Raw genomic sequence first — 24,911 nt, forward strand, 5'->3', positions numbered from 1 at the left:
CCTTTTGAAATGCACATTTGCTAAAATAAATGAAATAGATGAGTTATTTATGCCCTGCTTTTCAGCAGAGGATTAGACCAGAGAGCAGCTTATAATTAAAATCCATATAAAGATATAATTAGGGGAATGGCAGTGTGTGTAGTGAGTCTCTGTTAACACCCTCCAAATTCCAGCCTCTTTGCTCCAGGGGGAGAAAAGGCGCAGGAGGAAGTTGAACTGGCCAGCTGCTGACCCTCAGGAGCAGCCATTCTGCAGAGTCTTCCTTCTGTAACTCCTATGATTTCTCTTTCTTCCTCTCCTTTTTCTCCCTAATTTTTAATTTGTTCATTTTTTGAAATGTTCATATGTGTTCCACCCTGGTGGTTGAGGAGGAGCTTGGATCTCTTTTTTTAACCCCCCCCCCTGACTCACTGTGATGTAAAAAATAGGGTTTAGCTTTTCACCTTCCTTGATGAAATCGATTCTCCCCTTAGTAGTTGCGAAAACCTTTTTGGTGGTTTGATCTGCTGGTTTTAAAGCATTTTTTTGCCCTTTTGCTTCTCCCCAGGTCCCAGTTCTCTCCACAAAGGGAAACCGCTGCAAGAGAATTCTCCAGCCTGAACGGAGAGGGGGCTACTTCTCCATTTCCATCAACGGCTGCAATTTGTGAAATTTCCTGCTGGTTGGAGCAGGGGGGCTTCTCTTACTCCCCTCCCCTCTCTCCGTACCCCCGGCTCCCGGACAGGTGATGCCGTAAAGCGTGGACAAAGTGTGGACATCCTGCTTTGTAAGGTGGCTGGCCTCTTCGGTTCTGGACGGAGAAACATTTGGCCAGCTGCCATGTGGACTTTCTGGGTCTTTGGAGTGGCCTGCATGGCAGCCGAGGGGGCCAGCGCAGTAGGATACCCCAATAGCTCAGAGGACCCCAAGATCTCATCTTCTCTTCACTTGGACACCAGTGGGCAGCTCAACAGGATCCTGAGTTCAGGACGAGCTGTGGACGTGAGTAGCCGAAGGGGCAGAAAGAAGCCACCCAAGTTGCTGTTTGGTTGACTATTTGCATTTATTAATTGCTTGCCCCCACAGGGAGTCTCCAAGCAAAAGGATCAGAGTCTCCTGGGAAGAGGCATTGATTGTTAAACCACTCTGGGAATTGTAGTTCTGGGAGGGGGAATAGCCTCTTAACAACTCTCAGCGTGACTTTCCATAATTCTTCGGGGAAGCCACAGCTTTAAAGCTCTGGTATTACCGTGGTTTAAAGGGAGGATGTGAATGTGACTTGGGTTTCTTCACTTGGGTATCTGAAGAAGTGTGCATGCACACGAAAGCTCATACCAAGAACTAACTTAGTTGGTCTTTAAGGTGCTACTGGAAGGAATTTTTTTATTTTGGGTTTCTTCAGCAAGCCTCCCAGAATTTTGCAGATCCCAAAGAGATTGCCTTCATTGACATTGTGTTATGACTGGAACGGGGCTCGGCCCTTGCCTAGCAAGGACACCTAGCTGAGCTCAAGCCTGCTCAGCCAGTGAAAATGCTTCTGAAGGGAGCCAGGAATGCCTGTTTGTGGCAGAGCCAGTTATTTCACTCTGCAGCGGGAGGGCCTGCCCCATAGATCTCCTTCCACCCTTATCTTGCAAGCCCAGATCCAAATTAGTCCTGACTCCTGGCCTCTCTCTACTCGGAGCCAAGCTGGGGGGTAGTTCTGCATGTGTATTATAGTAGCCCTTCTCAGGGATGGTATGAGAAGGAATGCATTGAAGAAGACCCCTGTGGTCCTCTTTCATCCCAGGGCTGAACTACTGCATTGCACTTTTATGTGGGCATCCCTTGAAGACTGTTTAGAAGCTTCAGCTGGTGTAGAATGCAGCAGCCTGCCTCATAATGGGGCTGGGCAGCCAGGAACACAGCATGCCAGCGTTCTGGGGTCTGTCAGCTGCTCCTCCTGTGCTCTCCTGGGAACAATCCGAGGTGGTGGTTTAGCTCTTTGCAAAACTGCGGGACCCAAATGCTAACTTGGTTTCCTAACTGTTGGTGTTCGCTGTTAACACCTTTCCCCCTGTTCCTAGTTCCTGTTGTAGTTTTATCTGGCATTCTTTTATAGCTCTGGCATTGAGTGGAGTGTTGGGCTGGATGGCCTCTAAGATCCCAAATGATCTAAAATTATCAATTCACCTGTGAAATGTGCAAAAAGCTTGGGGAAGAGAGGTTGGCACTTCTGTCATTTTCTTCCTTGAGAGCCTCTCCCAAGCAGGGCAAAAGGATCTTTTGATTTCTTATATAAGGGAGATTCAGATTCCCCTTTGTCTTAGGCCCTCCTATGGGCCTTTTTATTTTATTTGTTATTAATTTTTGATTGATTGATTAATTGATTGATATCCCACCTTTTTCTCCAAGGAGCCCAAGATGGCGTACATAGTTCTCACCTTCCTCACTTAATCCCAACAACAACAGCCCTATGCAGTAGATTTGGCTGAGAACACAGCAGGAGCCTAGGAAGCTGCCATAAACCAGACCATTGCTCCATCTAGACCAGCTGGCAGCAGCTTCAGCCAGGGTTCTCTCCCAGCCATACCTGGAGATGAGAGATTTGAACCTGGGTCTTTCTGCCTGCAAGGCAGATGCCCTAACCAAGATAAAAGCAGACTAAACTTTTATTTATCTGTACATTTACGTTTCCCGTTTTCCTCCAGCACAGTCAAGGCAGCATGCATCCATCTCTCTCCCCTGTAGTATCCTCACAGCAACCCTGCGAAGTAGGCGTGAGAGGCAGAGACGGGTCGCCGAGTTAGCTTCACTGCCAAGCGGGGATTGGAAACCTGGTCTCCCAGGTCCAAAATCTGACTCTCCAACCACCGCGCCATGTTGGCCTTCCGTAAATAAATGATTGGCAGTGACTGGACCCTCACGGTGGGATTTCTGGTCTCTTAATTTTACCGTATTTTTCGCCCTATAGGATGCACTTTTTCCCCTCCAAAAATGAAGGGGAAATGTGTGTGTGTCCTATGGGGCGAATGCAGGCTTTCGCTGAAGCCTGGAGAGCGAGAGGCGTCGGTGCGCACCGACCCCTCTCGCTCTCCAGGCTTCAGGAAGCTATCCGCAAGCCTTGCAAGCCCGGGGGAGTTCCCGCGGGCTTGCAAGGCTTGCGGGCAGCAGCCTGCAGCCCGGAGCAGGGGGCGCCCTCCGGAGGACACCCCGTGCTTTGGGAAGGTGTCCGCAAGCCTCCCGCGCCTGACGGAAGGTCCTGCTGGGCTCGTGAGGCTTGGGGCGGCAGCCTGCATCCCGAAGCACGGGGAGCCCTATGGAGGACGCCCCGTGCTTTGGGAAGGTGTCCGCAAGCCTCCCGCGCCTGGCGGAAGGTCCTGCCGGGCGCGCGAGGCTTGCAGGCAGCAGCCTGTTCTGGGGGCTGGGGTTGGGGGAAGCTCGGGCTTCCCCCACGCCTGGGGGGGGGAATAATTTTTTTCCCTTTATTTCCCCCCCCCAAAAAAAAAACACAGGTGCGTCTTATGGGCCGGTGCGTCCTATGGGGTGAAAAATACGGTATTTTTTATTTTTGTCCCTCCAGTGCAGAGAAGTGGGGAAGGAAAACATCTCCAGGCGCTGCTTCTTCATCCGGAACAACCCAGACTGCCAGATGGATGGCGGGTTTCTCAACTACCTCAATGGAGCTTTCTGCATTTTCCCTGCTGCTCTTCAACCTCTTGCAGTGACCCTCTATGTAAGGACCAAAGTAGAGGAATCTGGGTGGGTGGGAAGGGATTTTAGGAGCCCCCCTTAGTTGCGTTGCTGGTTGACTGCAGAGTCTGGGAGATGTCATGAGGTCCTCCTGACTCCTCTGAATATCAGTTGCCACAGGAGGGGAGAGTTATCTTGTGCTCAATTCAAAAGTGTTAGTCCTGACCTTTAAAGTCCTAAATGACATCGGTCCAGTATACCTGAAGGAGCGTCTCCACCCCTATAGCGGACACTGAGGTTCAGAGCTGAGGGCCTTCTGGCAGTTCCCTCACTGCGAGAACTGAGGTTACAGGGAACCAGGCAGAGGGCCTTTCGGTAGTGGCACCCGCCCTGTGGAACGCCCTCCCATCAGATGTCAAGGAAATACAGTGGTCCCTTGGTTCTCAAACTTAATCCATTCCGGAAGTCCCTTCCAAAACCAAGGCGCGCTTTCCCATAGAAAGTAATGCAAAATGGATTAATCCGTTCCAGACTTTTAAAAACAACTCCTAAAACAGCAATTTAACATGAATTTCGCCATCTAACAAGACTGTCGATCCATAAAGTGAAATCAATAAACAATGTACTGCAGTCACACAATCAATCAATCGCTGAACTGGGTTCCACACAGTCGCACAAAAAAGAGCCACAAAAACGAAAAATAAATAGCAAATACAGATAGATCTCAGCGTAACACTCATGGAAGTGTGGCACTCAGAATGGAGAACGTCCGGCTTCCGAAAAATGTTTGCAGGTTTGAAGTGTTTGGGTTCCAAGTTGTTTGAGTACCAAGGCATTTGAGAACCAAGGTACCACTGTAAGCAACTATCTGACTTTTAGAAGACATCTGAAGGCAGCCCTGTTTAGGGAAGTTATTAATGTTTCATTCTATTTTTAATAATCTGTTGGGAGCCGCCCAGAGTGGCTGGGGAAACCCAGCCAGATGAGCGGGGTAAATTATTGTTATTATTAATTATTCCGGCTTTTGGTCTGATCCAGCAGGCATTGTATTAGCTGTATCTTGCACATGCTGCTGACAGGTTGCATGTGGCACTGGGAGATTTTGAGCAAGAACAAGCAAACGTGAGCTGGTTCGGCTCGACTGTGCAACAGACGCCAGCTACTTTGGGGGAAAGAATGGCAGCCACATGTGGTGGAGCTGTGGGAAGGCAGATTGATCAAGCACAAGGAACCGGCTCCTTTTAAGAAAGAGGATCTGCTTCTTTTTTTCTGGGAAGAGGGACCAGGAAGGGATGACGCTGCAGCTAAGGGTGTTTGCTGGGTCAGGGCAAGGGCAGCTTTAGGAATGAGGAAGGTGGAGCAGGAGAACTTGCATTTTGGTATCTTTTCAGAGAATCTCCTCTTGTGAGTTTAGCCCAAGGCAAATTGCCTGATTTGCATTGGCAGGATCTGTCCTGAATTCTACTCAGGCATCTTTGAATAAGGAAGTGAAAAGGCTGCAAAGTACGCAAGCCCTGTCTCTGCCCACCTGCACACCCCAGAAGGTGCATATGTGGCTCCCCTCCATTAGGATAGAGCATGAGACTCTTAATCTCAGGGTTGGGGGTTCAAGCCCCACGTTGCGCAAAAAATATATATCCTGTGTTGCAGGGGGTTGGATGAAACGATCCTTGGGGTCCCTTACAACTCTACAAATCTATGATTCTATCTAATCAAGAATGGGAACTGTTATTGACCAGGATTCCTATCCCCATGGAGGAGATACATAGGCGCCCCTTTGGGCTAGTAATTGATCAGTTGTATGACAATTGGACAAGCTTGCAAAGATATGTAGAATGTGTGCTTGTTTTGATCTGTTTTCACTTTTATCATTTTATTAAAAATTGTTTTGTGTTTTTTTTTTGTAAACCACTTTAAGGGGTTCCCCCCAATTAAGTGGAGTGTGTGTGTGTGTACGAAATAATTAAAAAATTGGGGGAGCATGCTGAGCACATTGGTCTGTCATATGTGTCTGAGCACATAAGCTCTGTCATGCTTAGCAGACAGAGTTAGCCTGCATGGTCTTGGCATCGGCATGTTCAATACCAAATGTCTGAAGAAGGATCGGAAGTTGAGTTTATTTGTGGTGACCACAGCTCAGTCGTTGGAACACCTGCTTTTCATGCAGAAGGTCCCATATTTAATTCCTGGCATCTCTAGGTAGGACTGGGGGAGAGCCACTGCTAATCAGTGCAGATAATCCTACGCTAGATGGCCTGGTGGTCTCACTCTGTATAAAACAGCTTCCTGCACTCCCAGAAGTTGACCCAGGGTTATATTAGGTTCCGCAACAAGTTAAATTTGTATTCTGCAATTAAATATAAGATAAAGGGAACAGACTGACACCTGTTCTGAGAATTTAGGGTGCAACTGAGTACTAAGAGCGTTTAAGTTCAGGAGCAGATTGATTGATTTATTGAGACTTTGGAATTATCAGAACTATGTACAGTTTTTTTGAAAAACATTTTGTTCAAGCCACTGAATGTTTTGGAGTCCTTCCCTTTCCCCCTGCTTTTTCATGACTGGAATTGTCTCTGGGTTTCCCGCAGGCTCTGTGGCTGGTTTATCTCTTTGTCATCCTTGGGGTCACAGCCGAGAAATTGTAAGTAACAGCAACGCCGGGTGTCTCTCGCTTCCTCTTCCGCCGCAAGTTTTTAAAAGGCGGCTTCCTAGCCTTCAAATGGGGGGAAGGGCCATAACAGGATATAAGGCTATTTGGAAATGGGATGCTGTCATTCAGAAATGGTTCTCTCTACTTCCTCTCCAGTTTGTCATTCATTCATATTTTATTATTATTAAGTGCATGCTGCTAAAAAATAGTCGCAAGACTCATCTGCATCGTGCATTTAAAAGCACTCTTCTGCCATGTTAACAAGCATGGCTCCCCCCCCAAATAATATTCCTGGGAACTGTAGTTTGCTCCTCATGTAGACTGGGCCTGACTCTTTCCCCCTGAAGAGCAACTCCCCTTGTCGCAGGAGCATGACTCAGTGGCAAAAGTCCATTCCCCTTGGCGTCTCCAGGTTGTGTTGGGAGGGACCTCAGTCTGAAATCCTGCAGTGTAGACAATACAGAACCAATAATGGGACTCTGGAAAAAACCAGCTTCCTATATTCTTCATCAAACTTGTAACCTTTTTTTCTTTCCTTCCACCCTTAAGCTTCTGCCCCAACTTATCTGCCATCTCCACCAAGCTGAAGCTGGCACACAATGTTGCAGTATCCTTTGGTGAATTTGTTCTGGGTCCTCAGAGGCACCAGAGAAGGGTGGAAAAGTGGGGAAGCTCATTGGGTCTTTTCAGTCTCCTGTTATCTAACCCAGGGGTGGTCTGTTGCTAACAGGTGGAGGAACATGGTGAATTGAACCCCCCTCCCCGGCCCGGATTGCGATGGTTTAATCCAGAGGTGGAAGAATCCTTTTTTTCACATGGGCAACTTCCCAAGGGCCACATGCCAGGGGTGGGCGTGGCCAGAGGCAAAAAGAAGGCGGAGCATCAGATGGGCCCCTTAGCCCAAGGGTGTAGCCAACATGGTGCTCTGTAGTTTTTTATTTTGCACTGCGACTCCCATCATCCCTGGTCTTTGGCCATGCTGACCCCGAGGCTAATGGAAGCTGGAGTCCCAACAGCATCCAGAGGGGACCATGCTGGCTACCCCTGCTCCCGACCTTTCTACAGTATGCCCCATACCAGCCAGAGAGATTTCTACAGCAGCACATTCCTCTCCATTCGCCAGACAGGCAGGCACCAAAGTTTCGGCCAGGCACTAAATCCTTTGGCAGTGAGGGTGGGGCACACAACAGAGCTGGTGGTGCGGTTCCTGGGAGAGTCCCGAGGACCAGATATTGCCTGAAGGACTTCCTTTGCCCCCCTTGGCCTGAGATTTCCCACCCCAAGTTTAATCTGTTAGAAGGCGTTTTTTTAATCAACTGCAAAGCCCTGCGCTGGGTGCTGAAGGGCATTGCAACTGTGGCGTACAGTAGACGCTCGGGCTGCAAACGTGATCCGTGCGGGATGCACATTCGCAACCCACGTCTGCGCACGCACGGGTCACAATATAGCACTTCTGTGCATGCATGACTGCCAAAACCTGGAAGTAACCCGTTCGGTCCGTAACCCGAAAAAACGCAACCTGAAGCATCTGTAACCCTAGGTATGACTGTACAGTCATGCCTCGGGTTGAATGTGCTTCGGGATGAGCATGTTCGAGTTGCACTCCGCGGCAACCCGGAAGTAAAGGAGCGCATTACTTCCAGGTTTCACCACTTGTGCATGCGCAGACGCTCAAAATGACTTCACCTGCATGCGCAGAAGCGCCGAAATGTGACCCACAGACGTGCGGACACGGGTTACGTTTGCTTCTAGATGCGAATGGAGCTCCAGAACGGATCCCCGTTCGCATCTAGAGTTACCACTGTACTGAGTTGAGCAGAACAAAAGGCAAGAAGCGTTGGTCATACCGAATTTTGGCCTTGCGCAAAATCTGAAAGAACGAAGCCAACGTCCTGGAATGAGGCCCATTCCCTCCACTGGGCCTGCTGTCTCCATTTCTTCCTTAGCCCTTTCCTTCATGGTGTCACCTTCCTGGCTTTTGGGAACGGCGCACCTGATGTCTTCAGCGCCGTCGTGGCTTTCTCCGACCCGCGGACAGCGGGCTTAGCTGTTGGAGCGCTGTTCGGTACGTGTCGCCAGGATTTCCCCTCTGCAAACCCCCATGTGCCTTAGAGTGTGGGACAAGGCCTGCTTCTGCTTGACGCCTCCCTTTCCATGGAGGTGCAGGTTACAGCAACAGCCAAGGCGACATTTTTCCACCTTCGCCGCATCAAGCAGTTGGTCCCTTACCTTTCCCGCCCTGACCTGGCCACAGTGATCCATGCGACGGTCACCTCCAGGCTTGACTACTGTAATTTGCTCTATGCGGGGCTGCCCTTGAAGCTGTCCCAGAAACTGCAGCGGGTGCAGAATGCTGCAGCGAGGCTCCTCACGGGGTCTCTGCCATGGGAGCATATTCACCCAGTGCTTTTCCAGCTGCACTGGCTCCTGGTGGAGTACAAGGTCAGATTTAAGGTGCTAGTTTTGACCTTTAAAGCCCTTCACGGCCTAGGACGCTCGTACCTACGGGACCGCCTCTCCAGGTATGCACCACAGAGGGCCTTAAGGTCCATAAATAGCAACACCCTAGTGGTCCCGGGCCCTAAGGAAGTTAGATTGGCTTCAACTAGAGCCAGGGCCTTTTCAACACTGGCTCCAGCCTGGTGGAACGCTCTGTCTCATGAGACCAGGGCCCTGCAGGATCTGATTTCTTTCCGCAGGGCCTGTAAGACAGAGTTGTTCCACCTGGCCTTTGGCTTGGAGCCAATTTGATTCCCTCCCCCTCTTTCTTTTTCCTTTCTCCTCCAGCGATGAGGCTGCATTTTAATATTTTAATGTTGTATTTTAATCTTGTTTTTAAGTTGTATTCATTCAACTTGTTTTTATTATTGCTTGTTAGCCACCCTGAGCCCGGCCTTGGCTGGGGAGGGCGGGGTATAAATAAAAATTATTATTATTATTATTATTATTATTATTATTATTATTATTATTATTATTCTGTGCCGTCGCCGGGTGGAAATCCGCCAGTCATAGCATGACCAGCAGGGCCTTGTCCAACGATCATAAAGATTGCCTGGCTCTGTACGGCAGAAGGCCGTCTACCAAGTATCCTGGCCCTAAGTGGTTCAGGGCTTTCTGTGCTAACAGCAGACCCTTGATCGTGGCTCCCTGATTGCTTGGCAGTCATGCCTTGCCAGTCTTCCAGCTATGTGGGAACTTATCCTTCCTTTCCTTTTCTCCAGGTGCTGGTATCTTTGTCACCACCGTCGTAGCCGGTGGCATAGCCCTGGTGAGGCCGTTCACTGCGGCCTCCAGGCCGTTCCTCAGGGATGCCATCTTCTACATGGTCGCTGTCTTCCTCACTTTCGTGGCCCTCTACTTTGAGGAGGTCAGCCTGGCAGAGGCCCTGAGTGAGTATATATCAAGGGCCAAGGGAAGCGAGTGCCATCCTAGCCCGGGCAAAAGGTCCCTCTAAGTCCCAGGGCGTTTGGGAACCTGTGGCTTTCTCCAGTGTCATGCCATCAGCCCAGCTGATAATCGGGAAATGACCGGAGTCCTAGTCCAGCTGCACCTGGAGGGTCTCAGGATTATATATGTACATTCAGGGGTGGGGCAGCACCTACCTTGACAGCAGTACATGCAGAAAGGATCTAGGGGTCTTAATAGACCTCAAGCTTAACATGAGTCAGTAGTATGATACATCAGCAAAAAGCAGCTAAGGCAATTCTAGGTTGCATCAACAGGTTTCTAGTGTCCAAGGGAAGTAATAGTCCTACTCTAGTCTGTTTTGGTCAGACTTGACCTGGACTTCTCTGTCCAGTTCTGGGCACCCCATTTTAAAAAGGATATTGACAAGCTGGGACATGTGCAGAGGAGGGCAACCAAGATGATCAAGGGTCTGGAAACTAAGCCTTATGAGGTACAGTTGAGGGAGTTGGGTATGTTTAGCATAGAGAATAGAGGACTGAGAGGTGTTTTTTATATTGTGATTTTTTTTTTGTTGTGAACTGCCCTGAGATCTATGGCAGTATACAAATTGTTGTTGTTAATTAATTAATTAATTAATTAATTATTTGAAGGCCTATCAAAAGCAAGCTGGTTTTCTGCTGCTCCAAAGGGTGGGATCCGAACCAGTGGATTGATTCAAAGGGAGATTCTGACTAAACATTCGGAAGAAATTTTGATGCTAAGAGCTGTTCATGAGTAGAATGAACTACCCTGGAAGGTTTTGGACTCTCCTTCACTGAGCGATTTTAAACAAGTTGGATGGCCATCTGCCAGGGATTCTTTGGCAGTGGTTGCAAGAGCAATGGACAAGAAGGGTGTTGGGGTCTATTCCAACTCCACAATTCTATTATTTGGCCTTGTTCTCTCTGAGCTGTGAATTGTAGTTTATTGCACATGCTGAGAGTTATTCCCCTCTCAAAGGGTAATAAGAATATCTTGGCACCCTAAACAAACTACACCTCCCAGGATTCTTGGGGGTGGGGAGCCATGACTGTTCCAAGTAGTATCATAGGGCCTTAAATGTAGGTAGGATTTGAGGGAAAGGATGAAAACATCCTTTCCCTCAAAGAATTCTAGGCGCTGTAGTTTATTAAGGATTGCTGTGGATTACCCTTATTCCACCAGGTGAACTACAGTCCCCACAATTCTTTGAGAGAAAGGATGTTCTTCGGATGTGCTCTAAACGTAACAGTGGGTACCCAGACAGGGGCCAGTGTTAAATTGTGTGGTGGTGTAGGATGAGCAGGGCAAATGGGCTGTTGTGAAGGGTTGGCTTCCCCTGCAGGTTACCTCTGTCTCTACATCTTCTACGTCCTGACGGTCGTCGTCTCTACATGGCTCCACAAGAGGCAGCGGAGGGAGAGGCCGGGTCCTCCTAGCCCTGCAGAGCCAGGTGAGGGGTGCAAAGAGACATGTAGGGAAATCCTTCTCTTGCTTTGCATGCAGACCCTCCCAACCCTTATACAGTGGTACCTCAAATGCCTTGGTACTCAAACAACTTGGAACCCAAACACTGCAAACCCGAAGTAAGTGTTCTGGTTTGCGAACTTTTTTTGGAAGCCGAACATGCTCTGTTTTGAGTGTTATGCTTCCAGTTTGAGTGTTACGCTGAGATCTGTCTGTTTTTGCTATTTATTTTGCGTTTTTGTTTTTGCGGCTCTATTGTTTCTGTTTTGCTGACTGTGCGGAACCCAGTTCAGCTACTGACTGATTGATTGTGTGACTGCAGTACATTGTTTATTGCTTTCATTGTATGGCTCTATGGTCTCATTAGATAGTAAAATTCATGTTTAATTGCTGTTTTAGGGGTTGTTTTTAAAAGTCTGGAACGGATTAATCCATTTTGCATTATTTTCTATGGGAAAGAGCGCCTTGGTTTTGGAACGCTTTGGTTTCGGAACGGACTTCCGGAACGGACTTCCGGAACGGATTAAGTTTGAGAACCAAGGGACCACTGTAACTATTCTTTCCTCTCCTCTTCTTGCTGCAGAGCTGCCAACAGACTCTGAAGATGGGGACACTTCGAGCGCCAATGGAGGCGAATACGGTGAGTCACATTTGAGCCCGTGTCTCCCAAGGGCTGAACAGATAACGCACCAACTCTTACGACAAGCGCTGCAACCCTTTGATCAGAAGATCAAAACTAAGTCAGGTTTTTAAAAATAAAATAAAATAATTTGGTTTTTCACATTAAAATTTTAAGGTCATATATCGAACATAGATCCATAAAAACAAGATTCCAAGGAATCTCCTGGACTCCCATCCTCCCCTTTGTGGGTCCTGTTATTAATCATTTCCTCCTGCATCTTTCATAATGATCCAAATCTTTTACATCTCCATTGTATCTAGAATTCATCCTTAAACAAGAAGTGATATTCCAGCTCTACTGACAATTTTAACTGTTTACTAACAGGTTTTAGTTAATGCATTGGTTGGAGGATATGATAATAATTAAGGGACCTGTGTATTAAGAAAACACTAGCTTATTGCTTGAACTTTTTTTTAATTCTGGTGTGTTACTGTAATAGGGGATGGTGCCAAAAACGATAAAGATTAATGTCTTTTATTATTCAGGTAGGTAGCTGTGTTGGTCTGACGCAGTAGAAATATATATATATTTTTAAAAATTGTCCAGTGGCACACAAAAGCTTATACCAAGAACAAACTTAGCTGGTCTCTAAGGTGCCACTGGACAATTTTTTATATATATTTCTATTTTATGATGATGATTTTAAAAGCATGGTTTTCATTTGTGGACCATCTTTGCTCTATTTCTCAGCCTATATTAAGGTGTTTGGCAGTCCGCAAATTTTGTTTTAAATTTCATGGGTCATGAGGCGGGTGATAAAACAGGCCTCCATGCATAGAAATTATTTTTTTGCGGGGGACAGTGTGTACTCCCCCCATTGCCCCATGATCCAATAATCTCCCTGTGCCTGCACATTCAACATGCGTCGGAAGGAGTTCTGTGCATGCATCCTGACTGGAGCTCTGCAACCATTTGCACATAGAACAACTCCTGGTGTGTGCTGCATGTGTGTGACTGGGGGGAATGACTTTGATAGCTCTGCAACCTCCTCCACACGTAAATAATATTTCTGTGCAACCCTCCCTGCAAACATTTTCCAATCGGCTGACAGCTCTGTCAGTTTCTCCTTTCTGGGCCGGCTCTATCTATCTCACTTTACCCTCTCTCTGCGCATAGGGGAAGAATACCGACCTTTGCTGCCTTCGGAAGAGAGCACCCTCCAGATTCTGACACACTCCTTGAATCCTCTGGATTACCGAAAGTGGAGGAGGAAGCCCTGCTATTGGCGGCTGCTCAAGATCTGCAAGGTTACTCTCTTTAAATGCAGTTTTATTTTCTATTTTTTTACTTCCATCAATTTATTTATCTCAGCCAGCAACCAGCATTCAGAAACGGACTTTGCACAAACATGTACAATAATGCCGAACAAAACAACTCCAATATGAGTCACCCTATTCCCCTCAGAGAGCTGCTAACAACTCTCAGGGCACCTAACAAACAACAGCTCCCAGAATCCTTTGGGGGAAGCCATGTTTAAAGTGGTATCATGGCACTTTAAATGTTTGCTGTGTGAATGTGGTGTCCACATTTAGAGCACCTCCGAAGTATGCACTCTTTCTCTCAAAGAATTCTGGGAACTGTAGTATTACCCCTCGCAGTGTTACAATTTCCAGAAACTCTTGACAAATAGCAGCTCCCAGAATCCTTTGGAGGAAGCCATGACTGTTTAAAGTGGTATCATAGTGTGAATGTGGCCTGAGCCTCATGTCCCTCACACTGGGACATTTCTACTTCCACTATTCTCCCTTCTTCCCACCACCCCAGTCTGTGAAGCTCTTGTCTGAGGAGAAGGTTGCTTCATGGCTGGCGGCAGTGAACAACCGCCTAAAGCCCAACTTTCACACCCATGGTCTCTGAGGTGTAAAGGGTCTGCAGACGGTATCACGACCACTTCACTTTTCTGGTGGCTTTTGTGTGTTCCTTGTGACATGCATGAAACAGCACAGAAGTTACCTCAGCACAAAATAACAGTCTAGACATTGATGATGACAGTTGTGTGAGAACCTTGGCCAGAGATGGAGGAACCTGCGGCCCTTCCCTGTCTCTTGGCCGTAACTGGAAAGGGCTGGTGGGAATTGTGTCCTCTACTCAGTATATTTTTGGACTCCTAAAGTCCTCCATCTTTGCCCCTAGGCCAGAAGTGGATAGACTCCAGGCGTGGCAGATTACTTGGGCCACCGTTGGGTCTATACATATGAATTTTAAATCATGTTTGTATTCCCCCCCCCCATATTGTGATAGACATCTGAAGGCAGCCCTTTTCAGGGAAGTTTTTTTTATGGTTGATGTTGTATTTTTAGTATTTTGTTGGGAGCCACCCAGAATAGCTGGGGCATCTCAGATAGGCATTTATTATTATTATTATTATTATTATTATTATTATTATTATTTATTTATTTATTTATTTATTTATTTATTTAATCAGTGTTGTTTTTTTTAAAAAAGGGGTACTCTACTTTTCCTGCTCATATTGAAATACCGCCCCTCAATGAGGCCAAACTTAGATTCACAAAATGTTTAGGGGTATGCGTACCCCTGCTTCCCCAAAGATTATTATTAAAAACGTTGTTTAAAAACATTAATTTTTGCCTATTCGTATCAAGCAGGTACCTTCACTCTACTCTCTTAGACACCTGTTAAAAACAATTTGAGGCAAGACTACCCAGATATCTAGAATGCTGACATGTGGTTTAGCCTGTCTTTTGCTTATTTTAATTCTTTGAATGTTTGAATTGTTGTTGTTTTACTAAATTGTTGCTTTTAAGTGTTTTATTGTTTTAGTCGTTATTTTTTAAACTGCTTTGGGGTTTATTAATTTTTAAACATTCAAGTGGGGGGGTGTATATATTTTATGAAATAATTAAATTAAATTCAAATAAAATTTGAATTTTAAAAAAGGCACCTAAGAATCCCAGCCGTTGATATGCCCGTTTGTGCAGATGTGGCAATCGTCTCCACATGTTATATAGCACTTTCACCCACCCCCCGTTTTCTCTCCTCTCCAGCTGCCAGTGGAGTTTGTGCTACTGCTGACTGTGCCCATTGTGGACCCTGACAGGGAAGATCAGAACTGGAGGCGGCCCTTGAACTGCCTTCACCTCATCACTGGGCCCCTTGTCTGCATCCTCACGCTGAAGTCGGGCACATGTAAGCACCCGCCTTTCCTCCCAAGGGCAATGTGGCCTTTTGTGTCCCTTTTTGCCCTTTGTGTATTTGTAGAGAATGCTTGAACAAGGGTACAGTCTAACGTGGTGTAAGGCTGCTTCCGAAGCGTTTTGGGCCACTTAAAGTGATGTATGAATGCATGTTGTTACTCCTTCATTACTCCATTGTTCATCGTTACTCCATCAGCCATGGGTAGGCAAACTACGGCCTGGGGGCTGGATCTGGCCCAATCGCCTTCTCAATCCGGCCTGCGGATGGTCCGGGAATCAGCGTGTTTTTACATGAGTAGAATGTGTCCTTTTATTTAAAATGCATCTCTGGGTTATTTGTGGGGCCTGCATGGTGTTTTTACATTTGTAGAATATGTGCTTTTATTTAAAATGCATCACTGGGTTGTTTGTGGGGCATAGGAATTCATTCATTCCCCATATATATATATATATATATAGTGTCTGGCCCCCCACAAGGTCTGAGGGACAGTGGACCGGCCCCCTGCTGAAAAAGTTTGCTAACCCCAACACCACTCTCCCCATTTCAAATTACAGGACTGAATCAACCCCGCTGAATATAAGAAGGCTAACTTAGTGTCTCCATTCTCTTGCTCTCTTACAGATGGGTTTCACAAAATCCACGGGGTCTTCCCAGTTTGGGGCCTGGTGGCCCTCCTGGGGGCTGCCTTGGCTGTTGTCATCTTCTGCACTACGAGGAACGAAGAGCCCCCCCGATATCACTGGGTGAGCACCATTCCTCAAATCTCTCTCGTGAACCTTTTCATCCTGCACCCAGAGTGGTTTAGCAATCAGTCCCTTTTCACAGGGAACTCTGGGAATTGTAGCTCTGTGGTGGGGGGAGGGATAGGGGTGGTGGTGTCTCCTAATAACTCTCAGCACGCTGAACAAACTGCAGCTCCCAGTATTGTTGGGGGGAAGAAGCCATGATTGTGTAAAGTGGCATCATAGTGCCTTATAAATGCTTGTTGCAAATGTGCCCCTGGTCATGTTCATTTCAATGGGTCTTCTCTGAGTAAATCATACCTTAATACAGTAAGCCCACAATTTATTTATATTTTATTTGTGCGCATTCAGCTTTTACACACTTGACCCAAAAAAATATTTTTTAAGAGAATGAGGGCTGAAAGGGGGCAGGCGTCCAGGAAATAGGACTTTAGAAATCTCACCTGCCACTGAACTCAGTGTGTTTTGGGAATACAGTGGTACCTCTGGATATGAACTTAATTCATTCTGAAGGTCCGTTCTTAACCTGAAACCATTCTTAACCTGAGGTACCACTTTAGCTAATGGGGCCTCCTGCTGCCGCCGTGCCACCGGCGCACAATTTCTGTTCTCATCCTGAGGCAAAGTTCTTAACCCAAAGTACTACTTCCGGGTTAGCAGAGTCTGTAACCTGAAATGTTTGTAACCAGAGGTGTTTGTATCCCGAGGTACCACTGTAGTAATGATAATGATAATAATAATAAAAATATTATTTATACCCCACTCATGTGGCTGGGTTTCCCTAGCCACTCTGGGTGGCTTCCAACAGTATATTAAAAACACCATAAAGCATCAAATATTAAAAAGTTCCCTAAAGAGGGTTGCCTTCGGATGTCTTCTAAAAAGTCAGATAGTTGTTTATTTCCTTGACATCTGATGGGCGGGTGTTCCACAGGGCGGGTGCCACCACCAAGAAGGCCCTCTGCCTGGTTCCCTGTAACCTCACTTCTTGCAGTGAGGGAACCACCAGAAGGCCCTCGGAGTGGGACCTCAGTTTCCGGGCTGAACGATGGGGGTGGAGACACTCCTTCAGGTATACTGGACCAGTATATGCAGTTTTGGCTTCAGGCATGATCCCTGGAATGTAAACCCCACGTAAATTGTGAGCTTACTGTACCATGTATTCTGTGAGTTTACAGGTAGAATAAAACAGTCGATGCAGGTTTACTGTCACATATACGGCAGCAGCCCATTTAACAGCCAGACACAACCAAGGGGCAAGGAGATGTTTGTTGCCCCCTGATAACAAAGGAAAGGTGGCTTTGTGAAGGCCCTTGTTGACAGTTCTCTACTTCCTTGACCTCCCCACCCCCCAATCTTTTTCTCATGATGCCACAACAGTTATTTGCCTTCCTGGGCTTCCTGGTCAGCGCCTTGTGGATCAACGCTGCTGCCACAGAGGTGGTGAACGTCTTAAGGACTTTGGGAGTGATCTTCCGACTGAGCAACACTGTCTTGGGGCTGACGCTGCTGGCCTGGGGGAATAGCATTGGAGGTGAGCACTTGGGGTCTGGTGAGGAAAGAGGCCTTGGGCATTTATGTATGTATTGCATTTATATCCTGCCCCACCCCTGAGGAGACCCACAGTCACTTACAAGCAGTGGAGGCCCCTAGAGCAGGAAAAAGGAACAACAGCCCCCTCCTGCTGCTTTTATACCCAGCAACTGGGTTTCCCTTAGGCCAGTCACTAACCTACCTTGCAGGGTGGGTATTAGGCTAAAATGGAGAGGGGAGAAGCACATACCTCTTTACCATGGCTTTTGAAATTTTGAGTTGTATATTCTTAAAAACAGCCTTGTTTTTGTGATTGTCAATTGTTTTAAACTGTTTTAACCTAGTGCTTAAATTGTTTTAACCAGGCCTTGGACTGAAGAGTGGGTAATTAATAACAACAACAACAACAGCTATTTCAAAATTTAGTTCACAAAATGTATATACTGTTTTTTCACTCTATGAGACGCACCAGACCATAAGACGCACCTAGTTTTTGGAGGAGGAAAACAAGGGGGAAAAAATTCTGAATCCCAGAAGCCAGAACAGCAAGAGGGATCTCTGTGCAGCGATCCCTCTTGCTGTTCTGGCTTCTGGGATAGCTGCACAGCCTGCATCTGCTCCATAAGACGCACACACATTTCCCCTTACTTTTTAGGAGGGAAAAAGTGCATCTTATAGAGCAAAAAGAAATTACTTAATAATAAGAAGAAGTAATTTCTTTTTTTTAAAACAGCTTTGGGATTTGTTCGTTTGTTTTTCAATTCAAGTGGTATATACATTTTGTGAACTACATTGTGAAATAGCAGTTGTTGTTGTTGTTGTTGTTGTTATGCCTCGAGCTCCTTGGAGGAAAGGTTGGATATAAATATAAACATACCTGACAGCCTGTTTCCTCTGCGATTTTGTCTAATCCCTGCACCACCATTTCATTTAAAAAAAGAAACCTAAGTTAGTGACCCGTCACCAATTCAGAATAGCTCTGCTTTGGTTATGATGGGCTGCATGACAGATCAGTCAAGCAGCCTATGCAGTCCCAGCATCCTTTTCACCCAGTTGGCCAATCGGATGCCTTTGGGAAGCCCCACAAACAGACCACACGTATAGCACAGCTTTCTGATGGAGAAAACACCGTAGTGCAGTGGCAGGGCAGCTGCTTTGCATGCAGAAGGTCCCGGGTTCAACCCCCGGCCTCTCCAGCTTAAAAGGGTTAGACAGTGGGGGCGACAGGAAAAGGGTCTCCTCTGACTGAGGCTGCGTTAGAGCTGCTGCCAGTCAGTGTAGACAATACTGGGCTCAGATGGCAAAAACTTGCCTGGTTGAAAACCATTTCCTAAGCCTATGAGGCACTCGTCCCTAGCTAGCAGGACCAGTGGTCAGGGACGATAGGAATTGTAGTCCAAAAATAGCTGAAGACCCAAGTTTGGGAACCCACCCTGACACTGTTTCCTCCCCACAAAATGAACCTGCATCAACAAATTCAATCTTTGGGAGCTAAAGTTAATATATATTGATGTGTGTCCCCCCCCCTTTCCCCCTTACTTGTCTTTCAGACACCTTCTCAGACCTCACGATGGCTCGGCAGGGATACCCCCGCATGGCCTTTTCTGCCTGCTTTGGTGGCATCATCTTCAGTATCCTTGTGTCATTGAAACTCTACTCAGTATTGATCCAGAGTAGATTCCAGGTGTATAGTTAGCAGAGTAAAAACTTAAACACATTGCGGGATTCCCAAAAAATAGACTAGAGGCAATTAGTATTTCATCCAGCAGAGCTTTACTGAAGGCAAACGAGCATAATGGTCACAAATCTAATACATTCAGGATTGGCACTGTCCATAAGAAATCCAGTTGCAGCAGACTTAACTTAAATTTACAATAGCTTATAATAAGTCTAAACCTTAACACTAAGCATACTATGTACAGAACACCACACCAGAAGGAAAAGAGAGATCGAAGGAAAGAGAGATAGAGACTTTTATAGTCAGCATGACCTTGACACAGAAGAGATAGCAGAACCAGTTTAAGCCAGCTGTACTCAGCTTCTCTGAAGGAATAACCCAAACATCATGAACCTTCTGCTTGCTTTTTTCACACAGGGAAGCTTCCAGAACCCTCTTGAATTAAGTAGAATTAGGAAAGATCTCTGCATGTTTCCTCCTTTTGCCCTTGTGTACGCAAGCTGAATGCCCAAAGAGGGTTTATCCTTGGCTCTATAGGCTTCTCGCTCTTACAATTCTCACGCAAAGAGTCTTGCTGCATCGGACCCATTTAGTCAGGTGCCTTCTTGATCAGCCATATCCCTCTGGGAAGCTCATGAGCAGAACAGTGGAGGCAGTACCCCCCAGTCTCCTGTTTGTAGGAGAATAAATGTGCTCAAGAGGTATTCTGCCTCTGGATGGGGAGGTTCCATTGAAGCTGCCCTGGACAAACTATTGCACGCAGATCCTAGGTCTGTGTGCCTTCATCAGAGAAAGTCAGTGGATTTTGCTTGCTGTGTTACAAACCGGTGCCTGGGGCTTCCAGCAGCAAGAAGCCAGCTGGCTCAATTTCACATCCACTCCTTGCGTGAATTTGCTCTCAGCCTGGGTTTGCTGGCTAGGTCCATTGCCTCTGTGGGACTGGGGAGAGAAGGGAGGACAGCCGGTCACTGATTGATTGCTTTTCCTGGCCAGATTGTCTCCTAAGAGAGCCAGTATGGTGTAGTGGTTAAGAGCGGTAGACTCATAAACTGGTGAACCAGGTTCGCTTCCCCACTCCTCCACATGCAGCTGCTGGGTGACCTTGGGCCAGTCACACTTCTCTGAAGTCTCTCAGCCCCACACACCTCACAGAGTGTTTGTTGTGGGGGAGGAAGGGAAAGGAGAATGTTAGCCTCTTTGAGACTCCTTCGGGTAGTGATAAAGCAGGATGTCAAATCCAAACTCCTCCTCTTCTTCCTGAACTTTGCCGGCAGATATGCTCGTTGGCGTTGGACTCGGCTGCCTCCTTCAGATGACGAGCAACAAGCTAGTCGTGAGGGTACAGACGCTCTCATTGCCATTTCTCCTTCCACTCGGGGGCGGTGGGACAGACCTGCATTCCTCCAAATGCTGTCAGACTCCCAACTCCCATCAGCCCACAGCCAGCATGGCCAATGGTCAGGGACGATTGATGGTTCAAAGGCAGCCCTAAGTACAGTGCATTGCAGTAGTCTTCACCAGAGCATAGACAGCTGAAGCCAGGCTGGCCATGTTCATGTCCAACAGTCAGGGATGATGAGAGATGTAGCCCAACAACATCTGGAGGGTACAACTTGGGTAGCTGCTTTACCCTGAGTCGGCCCATCTATTCCAGTAATGTCTACCCTGGCTGGCAGCATCTCTCCAGAAACAAGGAAGTCTTTCCCAGCTCAACCTGGAGATGCCGGGCTTTGAACCTGGGACCTTCTGCATGCAAGGCAGATGTTCTACCACTGAGCCACAGCCCTTGCCCACTTTAGCTGTCCTGTGTTAGGTCTAGTCCTGTCCTCCATGGCGTCTGGTGTGCTCACTCCCCTTTTCCGGTCTCCCCTTTGCAGCTGGAATCCGAGGGCCTTCTGGTGTGGATCCTGGCCGGCGCGCTGGGCCTCAGCCTGATCTTCTCCTTCCTCTCTGTGCCCGCTCAGTGCTTCCATCTGGGGCACGGCTACGGCTGCTGCCTCATCGTCTACTACCTGGTCTTCCTGACTGTTGCGCTGCTGACGGAGTTCAGGGTGATCCGGCTTGCCTCCATCTGAAGAAGACATCTCTCATCGTGGACCTCCTTCTGACGTTATCGCGGAATGGTGATGGGGTTGCAAATGTCCCCCTCTTGTGACCGAGATGCTCTACTTGAAGACAGTGCCTTGCAACAAGCACACACCCCTGGCGAGTGCCCAAAGGGACCTGGTTGTCAGGTTTGACTGATACCCACTGCTTGGAGGGAAGCAAGACCACAACTCAAACCTCAGAAACTTACGCAGAGCCCCGGGCAAGCTGTTGTTAGGTTGCTGCGGTCTTTCAAGGCACAAAGGTGCCACCTGCTTTTAAAGACCTATATTATGTCAGGGATCATTTGGCCTTGGGGACAGGCCATCGGTTCCCCCAATCAGTATTAACTTTTCTTATAAGGAAAGGCATTATTTAGGTTTTAAACAAAAGCTATTTAAAAGAAAAGAAAAGAATATTGTCAGGTTTTTTGGGGATGGGTTTTGCAAGGAGTGGTTTTTAGATCCTGTCTGTGTTGAAAGATGGTAAAGCATACTGCTCCCAGTATGTACTGCTTGTGGCTCTTGGTTTTCTCAAGTTTCGGTTGGAAACTGCAAATTTACAACTAAGAGGTATTGCATTTAAAAAAAGCCATGCACACACAACACCCTTTTATTTCCAGTATCCAGCAGTGAGTTCCAGGGGCGGATCTACAGTCGTACCTTGGTTTTCGAACAGCTTAGTTCTTGAACATTTTGGATCTTCAACGCCGCAAACCCGGAAGTGAGTGTTCCGGTTTGCAAACTATGTTTGGAAGCCGAACATCCAGCAGGGCTTCCGCGGCTTCCAATTGGCTGCAGGAGCTTCCTGCAGCCAATCAGAAGCCACATCTTGGTTTTCGAACGTTTTGGAAGTCGAATGGAGTTCCGGAACAGATTCCGCTCAACTTCCAAGGTACAACTGTACTATGAAACTAGTGAAGCTTAAGCTCCCCTAATCCCAGAGGGGCCCCTGAAATGACTTTAATCCACATTGCTTAACATTTTCGGGTTTAAAGACCCAGTTTGAGTCACCCAACTCAAATGGATTAATTTTTTGTTGTATATATTTCAACAGTTCCAAAGTTTGAGAGCCGGTAGCACAGATGTTGTACAGTTGGAGTGAAAGGGTACAGCAATTTTAAGCAAAACTGAGATTTAGTAGTTAATGTATTTTTCCCCCTTTAATGTGGTGATCTCTCATGGATCAACCCCATTGAAGAGATAACAGTGGTTACCCAGACCTCCTTGCTGGTTGCGAAGGGGTCCCCATGACTGCAGGCAGCCCAGCTGAATGTCATTGGTGGTCACTGAGTGCTGCGAGTTTTTTGGAAGTGGGATGGAAAACATGGGAATGGACTAGAGGCTGGAACAGGAGCAATCCCAGGCTGCAACGTTGTAGTGGATTCAGCAGAAATGCTCCCATTCACTACCCAAATTCACACACCAGACATTTAAAAGCACTATGGTAGCACTTCTAAGCAGTCATGGCTTCCCCAAGAATTCTGGGAGCTGTAGTTTGTTAATAGTGCCGAAAGTTCTTAGGAGAGCCCCTTATTCCCCTCCGAGAGCAACAATTCTGAGAGCGGTTTAACAGTCAATTCCTCTTCACAGGGAAGCTTGGGAATTGTAGCTCTGGGAGTGGAATAAGGGCCTCCCCACAACTTTCAGTACTCTTAATACAATTCTTTGGGGGGGGGGCTCCATAACTGTTTAAAGTGGTATCGTAGTGCTTTAAGTGAATGGTGTCAATGTGGTGGTTGTCCGGCAAATGGATATGGTCAGTATTTCGTGCGCCCCCCCAAACCCCCCTCTTTTGCCAGATGTGGTCTAAATGCAAGGGCGCCATAGCTATTCCACTTTCTATGCTCATAAATTACTGGCCTCCAACCTTGTGTGTCGTTTTTGGTTTCCACCAAAACTCTCACTAGGAACGTTGGATGCCTTTTTCTGCCTTTCAGAATCATAGAATCATAGAGTTGGAAGAGACCACAAGGGCCATCGAGTCCAACCCCCTGCCAAACGTATTTATTTTTGGCCTCCCCCCCTTCACCATTGTGCCAAGAAACTTCTTGGCTTTCATATCCAAGACTACTTCTGCACGGATTGCACTATTAACTGCTTTGTTCTCTGGAGGATTTTTGGGGAGTTGGAATTGATGCCCTTTGAGAACTCAGACCAAGCCCAGGGTACAACTACAGACTGCAGAAGTTGTGGCATCATGAGCATGCTTACACAACCTGAGGCACTTGTGTGTGTTGTGGCCTGCTGTGTTATTGTCACTTCCCACACACACGCACACTTTTTTTGCAGCAAACCCGTTTTATTTTGTTTCATTCTGGGCCGGCAAAATTGTAAGCTGAGTTTGCACAAGTGCATCTTGCTGCGTGTGATTTGCTGATTCGCTGCTAATTTCCAGTCAGTTTCATCCTGGGAGGCAGAGGCATGACAAGGCAGTTTTATTCCTGGGATCAGCGCTTGACCAACGCACAAGCTTTTCAGCACCCGTGTTGAGCAACAGGAAGTCTGGGAGCCTTGCACAGTGGCCAGTTTGGTTAATCCACCCAGATGGTGGGTCTGGAAAAGACATCCCAAAAAGCTTTCCCCTGTCCCATTGTTCCTCAAAAAAAGGGCCCTGCTGGTTCCTCTCTGTTGGGCAATTCTGTCTGCTGGTATCCGATCTCAGAATGTTTCATTCATCAGTGTTTGGAAACCTAGAACCTTTCCCACTACCTTGTTTTAACTTGCCTCATTCAGTGTGACGCAATGGGACAACCACAGAGAATGTGTCAATGGTTACAGCTAGTAGGTTCTTTGGAGGTGGGGAACTGGACATGGGCAGTGCTTTAAGTCCTGCTGTGCAACACAAGAACTCAAAGGCAAAAGGAAAACTGGATAGCAAACACCATCCAGCTAACTTAGGGTGCTTCTGAATACCAGTTGCTAGGAAACCACAGGACAGAAAGTGCTTTCATGCTCAGGTCCTGGCTGCCAGTGTCCCACTGGGACATCTGGGTAGCCCTTGATGCTATACTAGATATGCCACTGGTCTCATCCAGCAGGCTCCTCTTATGCTATTTTACTCATAAGTATGTTCCTTGGCATTCAATTAGTATTTATGGTCTGTGGTTTGGGAATACAGTCATACCTTGGTTCTTGAACTTAATCCATTCCAGAAGTCTGTTTGACTCCCTAAACTGTTCGAAAACCAAGGTGCAGCTTCCAATTGGCTGCAGGAGCTTCCGGCACTCAAGTCGAAGCCACGTCAGATGTTCAGCTTCCAAAAAACATTCGAAAACTGGACCACTTACTTCCAGGTTTTAGGCGTTCCAGAGCCAATTTGTTCGACAACAAAGCCATTTGAGAACTAAGGTATGACTGCATCCATTTCCAAGAGTTTCTCTGTGATGGGGATGAAGGAACCTGTGGGTCCTCCAGGTGTTTCTGGACCTCAACTCCCATCATCCCTCTCTGCTGGCTGTGCTGTGAGGGCCTGATGGGAGTTGAAGTCCCAACAGCCTCTGGAAGGCCACTGGTTTCCTCCATCCCTGCTCTAGGAAGTCATCTCACTAGTATCGCTATTAGGTTTAAATGTTACTAACCAGAAGCAATAGATAGGTGGTAGGGTGGGGGACGATCTCTGGTCCTCCGGCTATCGCTGAACTACAACTCCCATCAGCCCCTAGCCCAATGACCATGCTTGCCAGGGCTGATGGGAGCTATAGTTCAGGTGTGTCTGAAGAGCTAAAGGTTCCTCACATCTACAATAGACAAACTCATATATTGGGAAGAAGCTCTTAGTGGTATCACACTCCATTTATTCCTTACATTTGTGTACCTGCAAACTACAAATTTTATCACT

General features: G+C 47.1%; 1 protein-coding gene across 1 annotated transcript; it reads left to right on the top strand.

The window, feature by feature from the left end:
* The first annotated feature begins 392 nt into the window (after nucleotides 1-392).
* On the top strand, nucleotides 393-21,578 carry SLC8B1 (solute carrier family 8 member B1). The gene is made up of 15 exons (XM_082202941.1): nucleotides 393-981; nucleotides 3,542-3,694; nucleotides 6,240-6,292; nucleotides 6,851-6,908; nucleotides 8,261-8,366; nucleotides 9,523-9,690; nucleotides 11,073-11,180; nucleotides 11,778-11,834; nucleotides 12,993-13,123; nucleotides 14,882-15,023; nucleotides 15,654-15,775; nucleotides 17,156-17,309; nucleotides 18,859-18,939; nucleotides 20,261-20,325; nucleotides 20,864-21,578. The coding sequence occupies exons 1-15, from the start codon at nucleotides 820-822 to the stop codon at nucleotides 21,059-21,061; spliced, it is 1,758 nt and encodes a 585-aa protein (XP_082059067.1). The 5' UTR covers nucleotides 393-819; the 3' UTR covers nucleotides 21,062-21,578.
* The last annotated feature ends 3,333 nt before the right edge of the window (nucleotides 21,579-24,911 follow it).

Source organism: Podarcis vaucheri (assembly GCF_965113315.1).
Source record: "Podarcis vaucheri genome assembly, chromosome: 16".
Classification (NCBI taxonomy): domain Eukaryota; kingdom Metazoa; phylum Chordata; class Lepidosauria; order Squamata; family Lacertidae; genus Podarcis; species Podarcis vaucheri.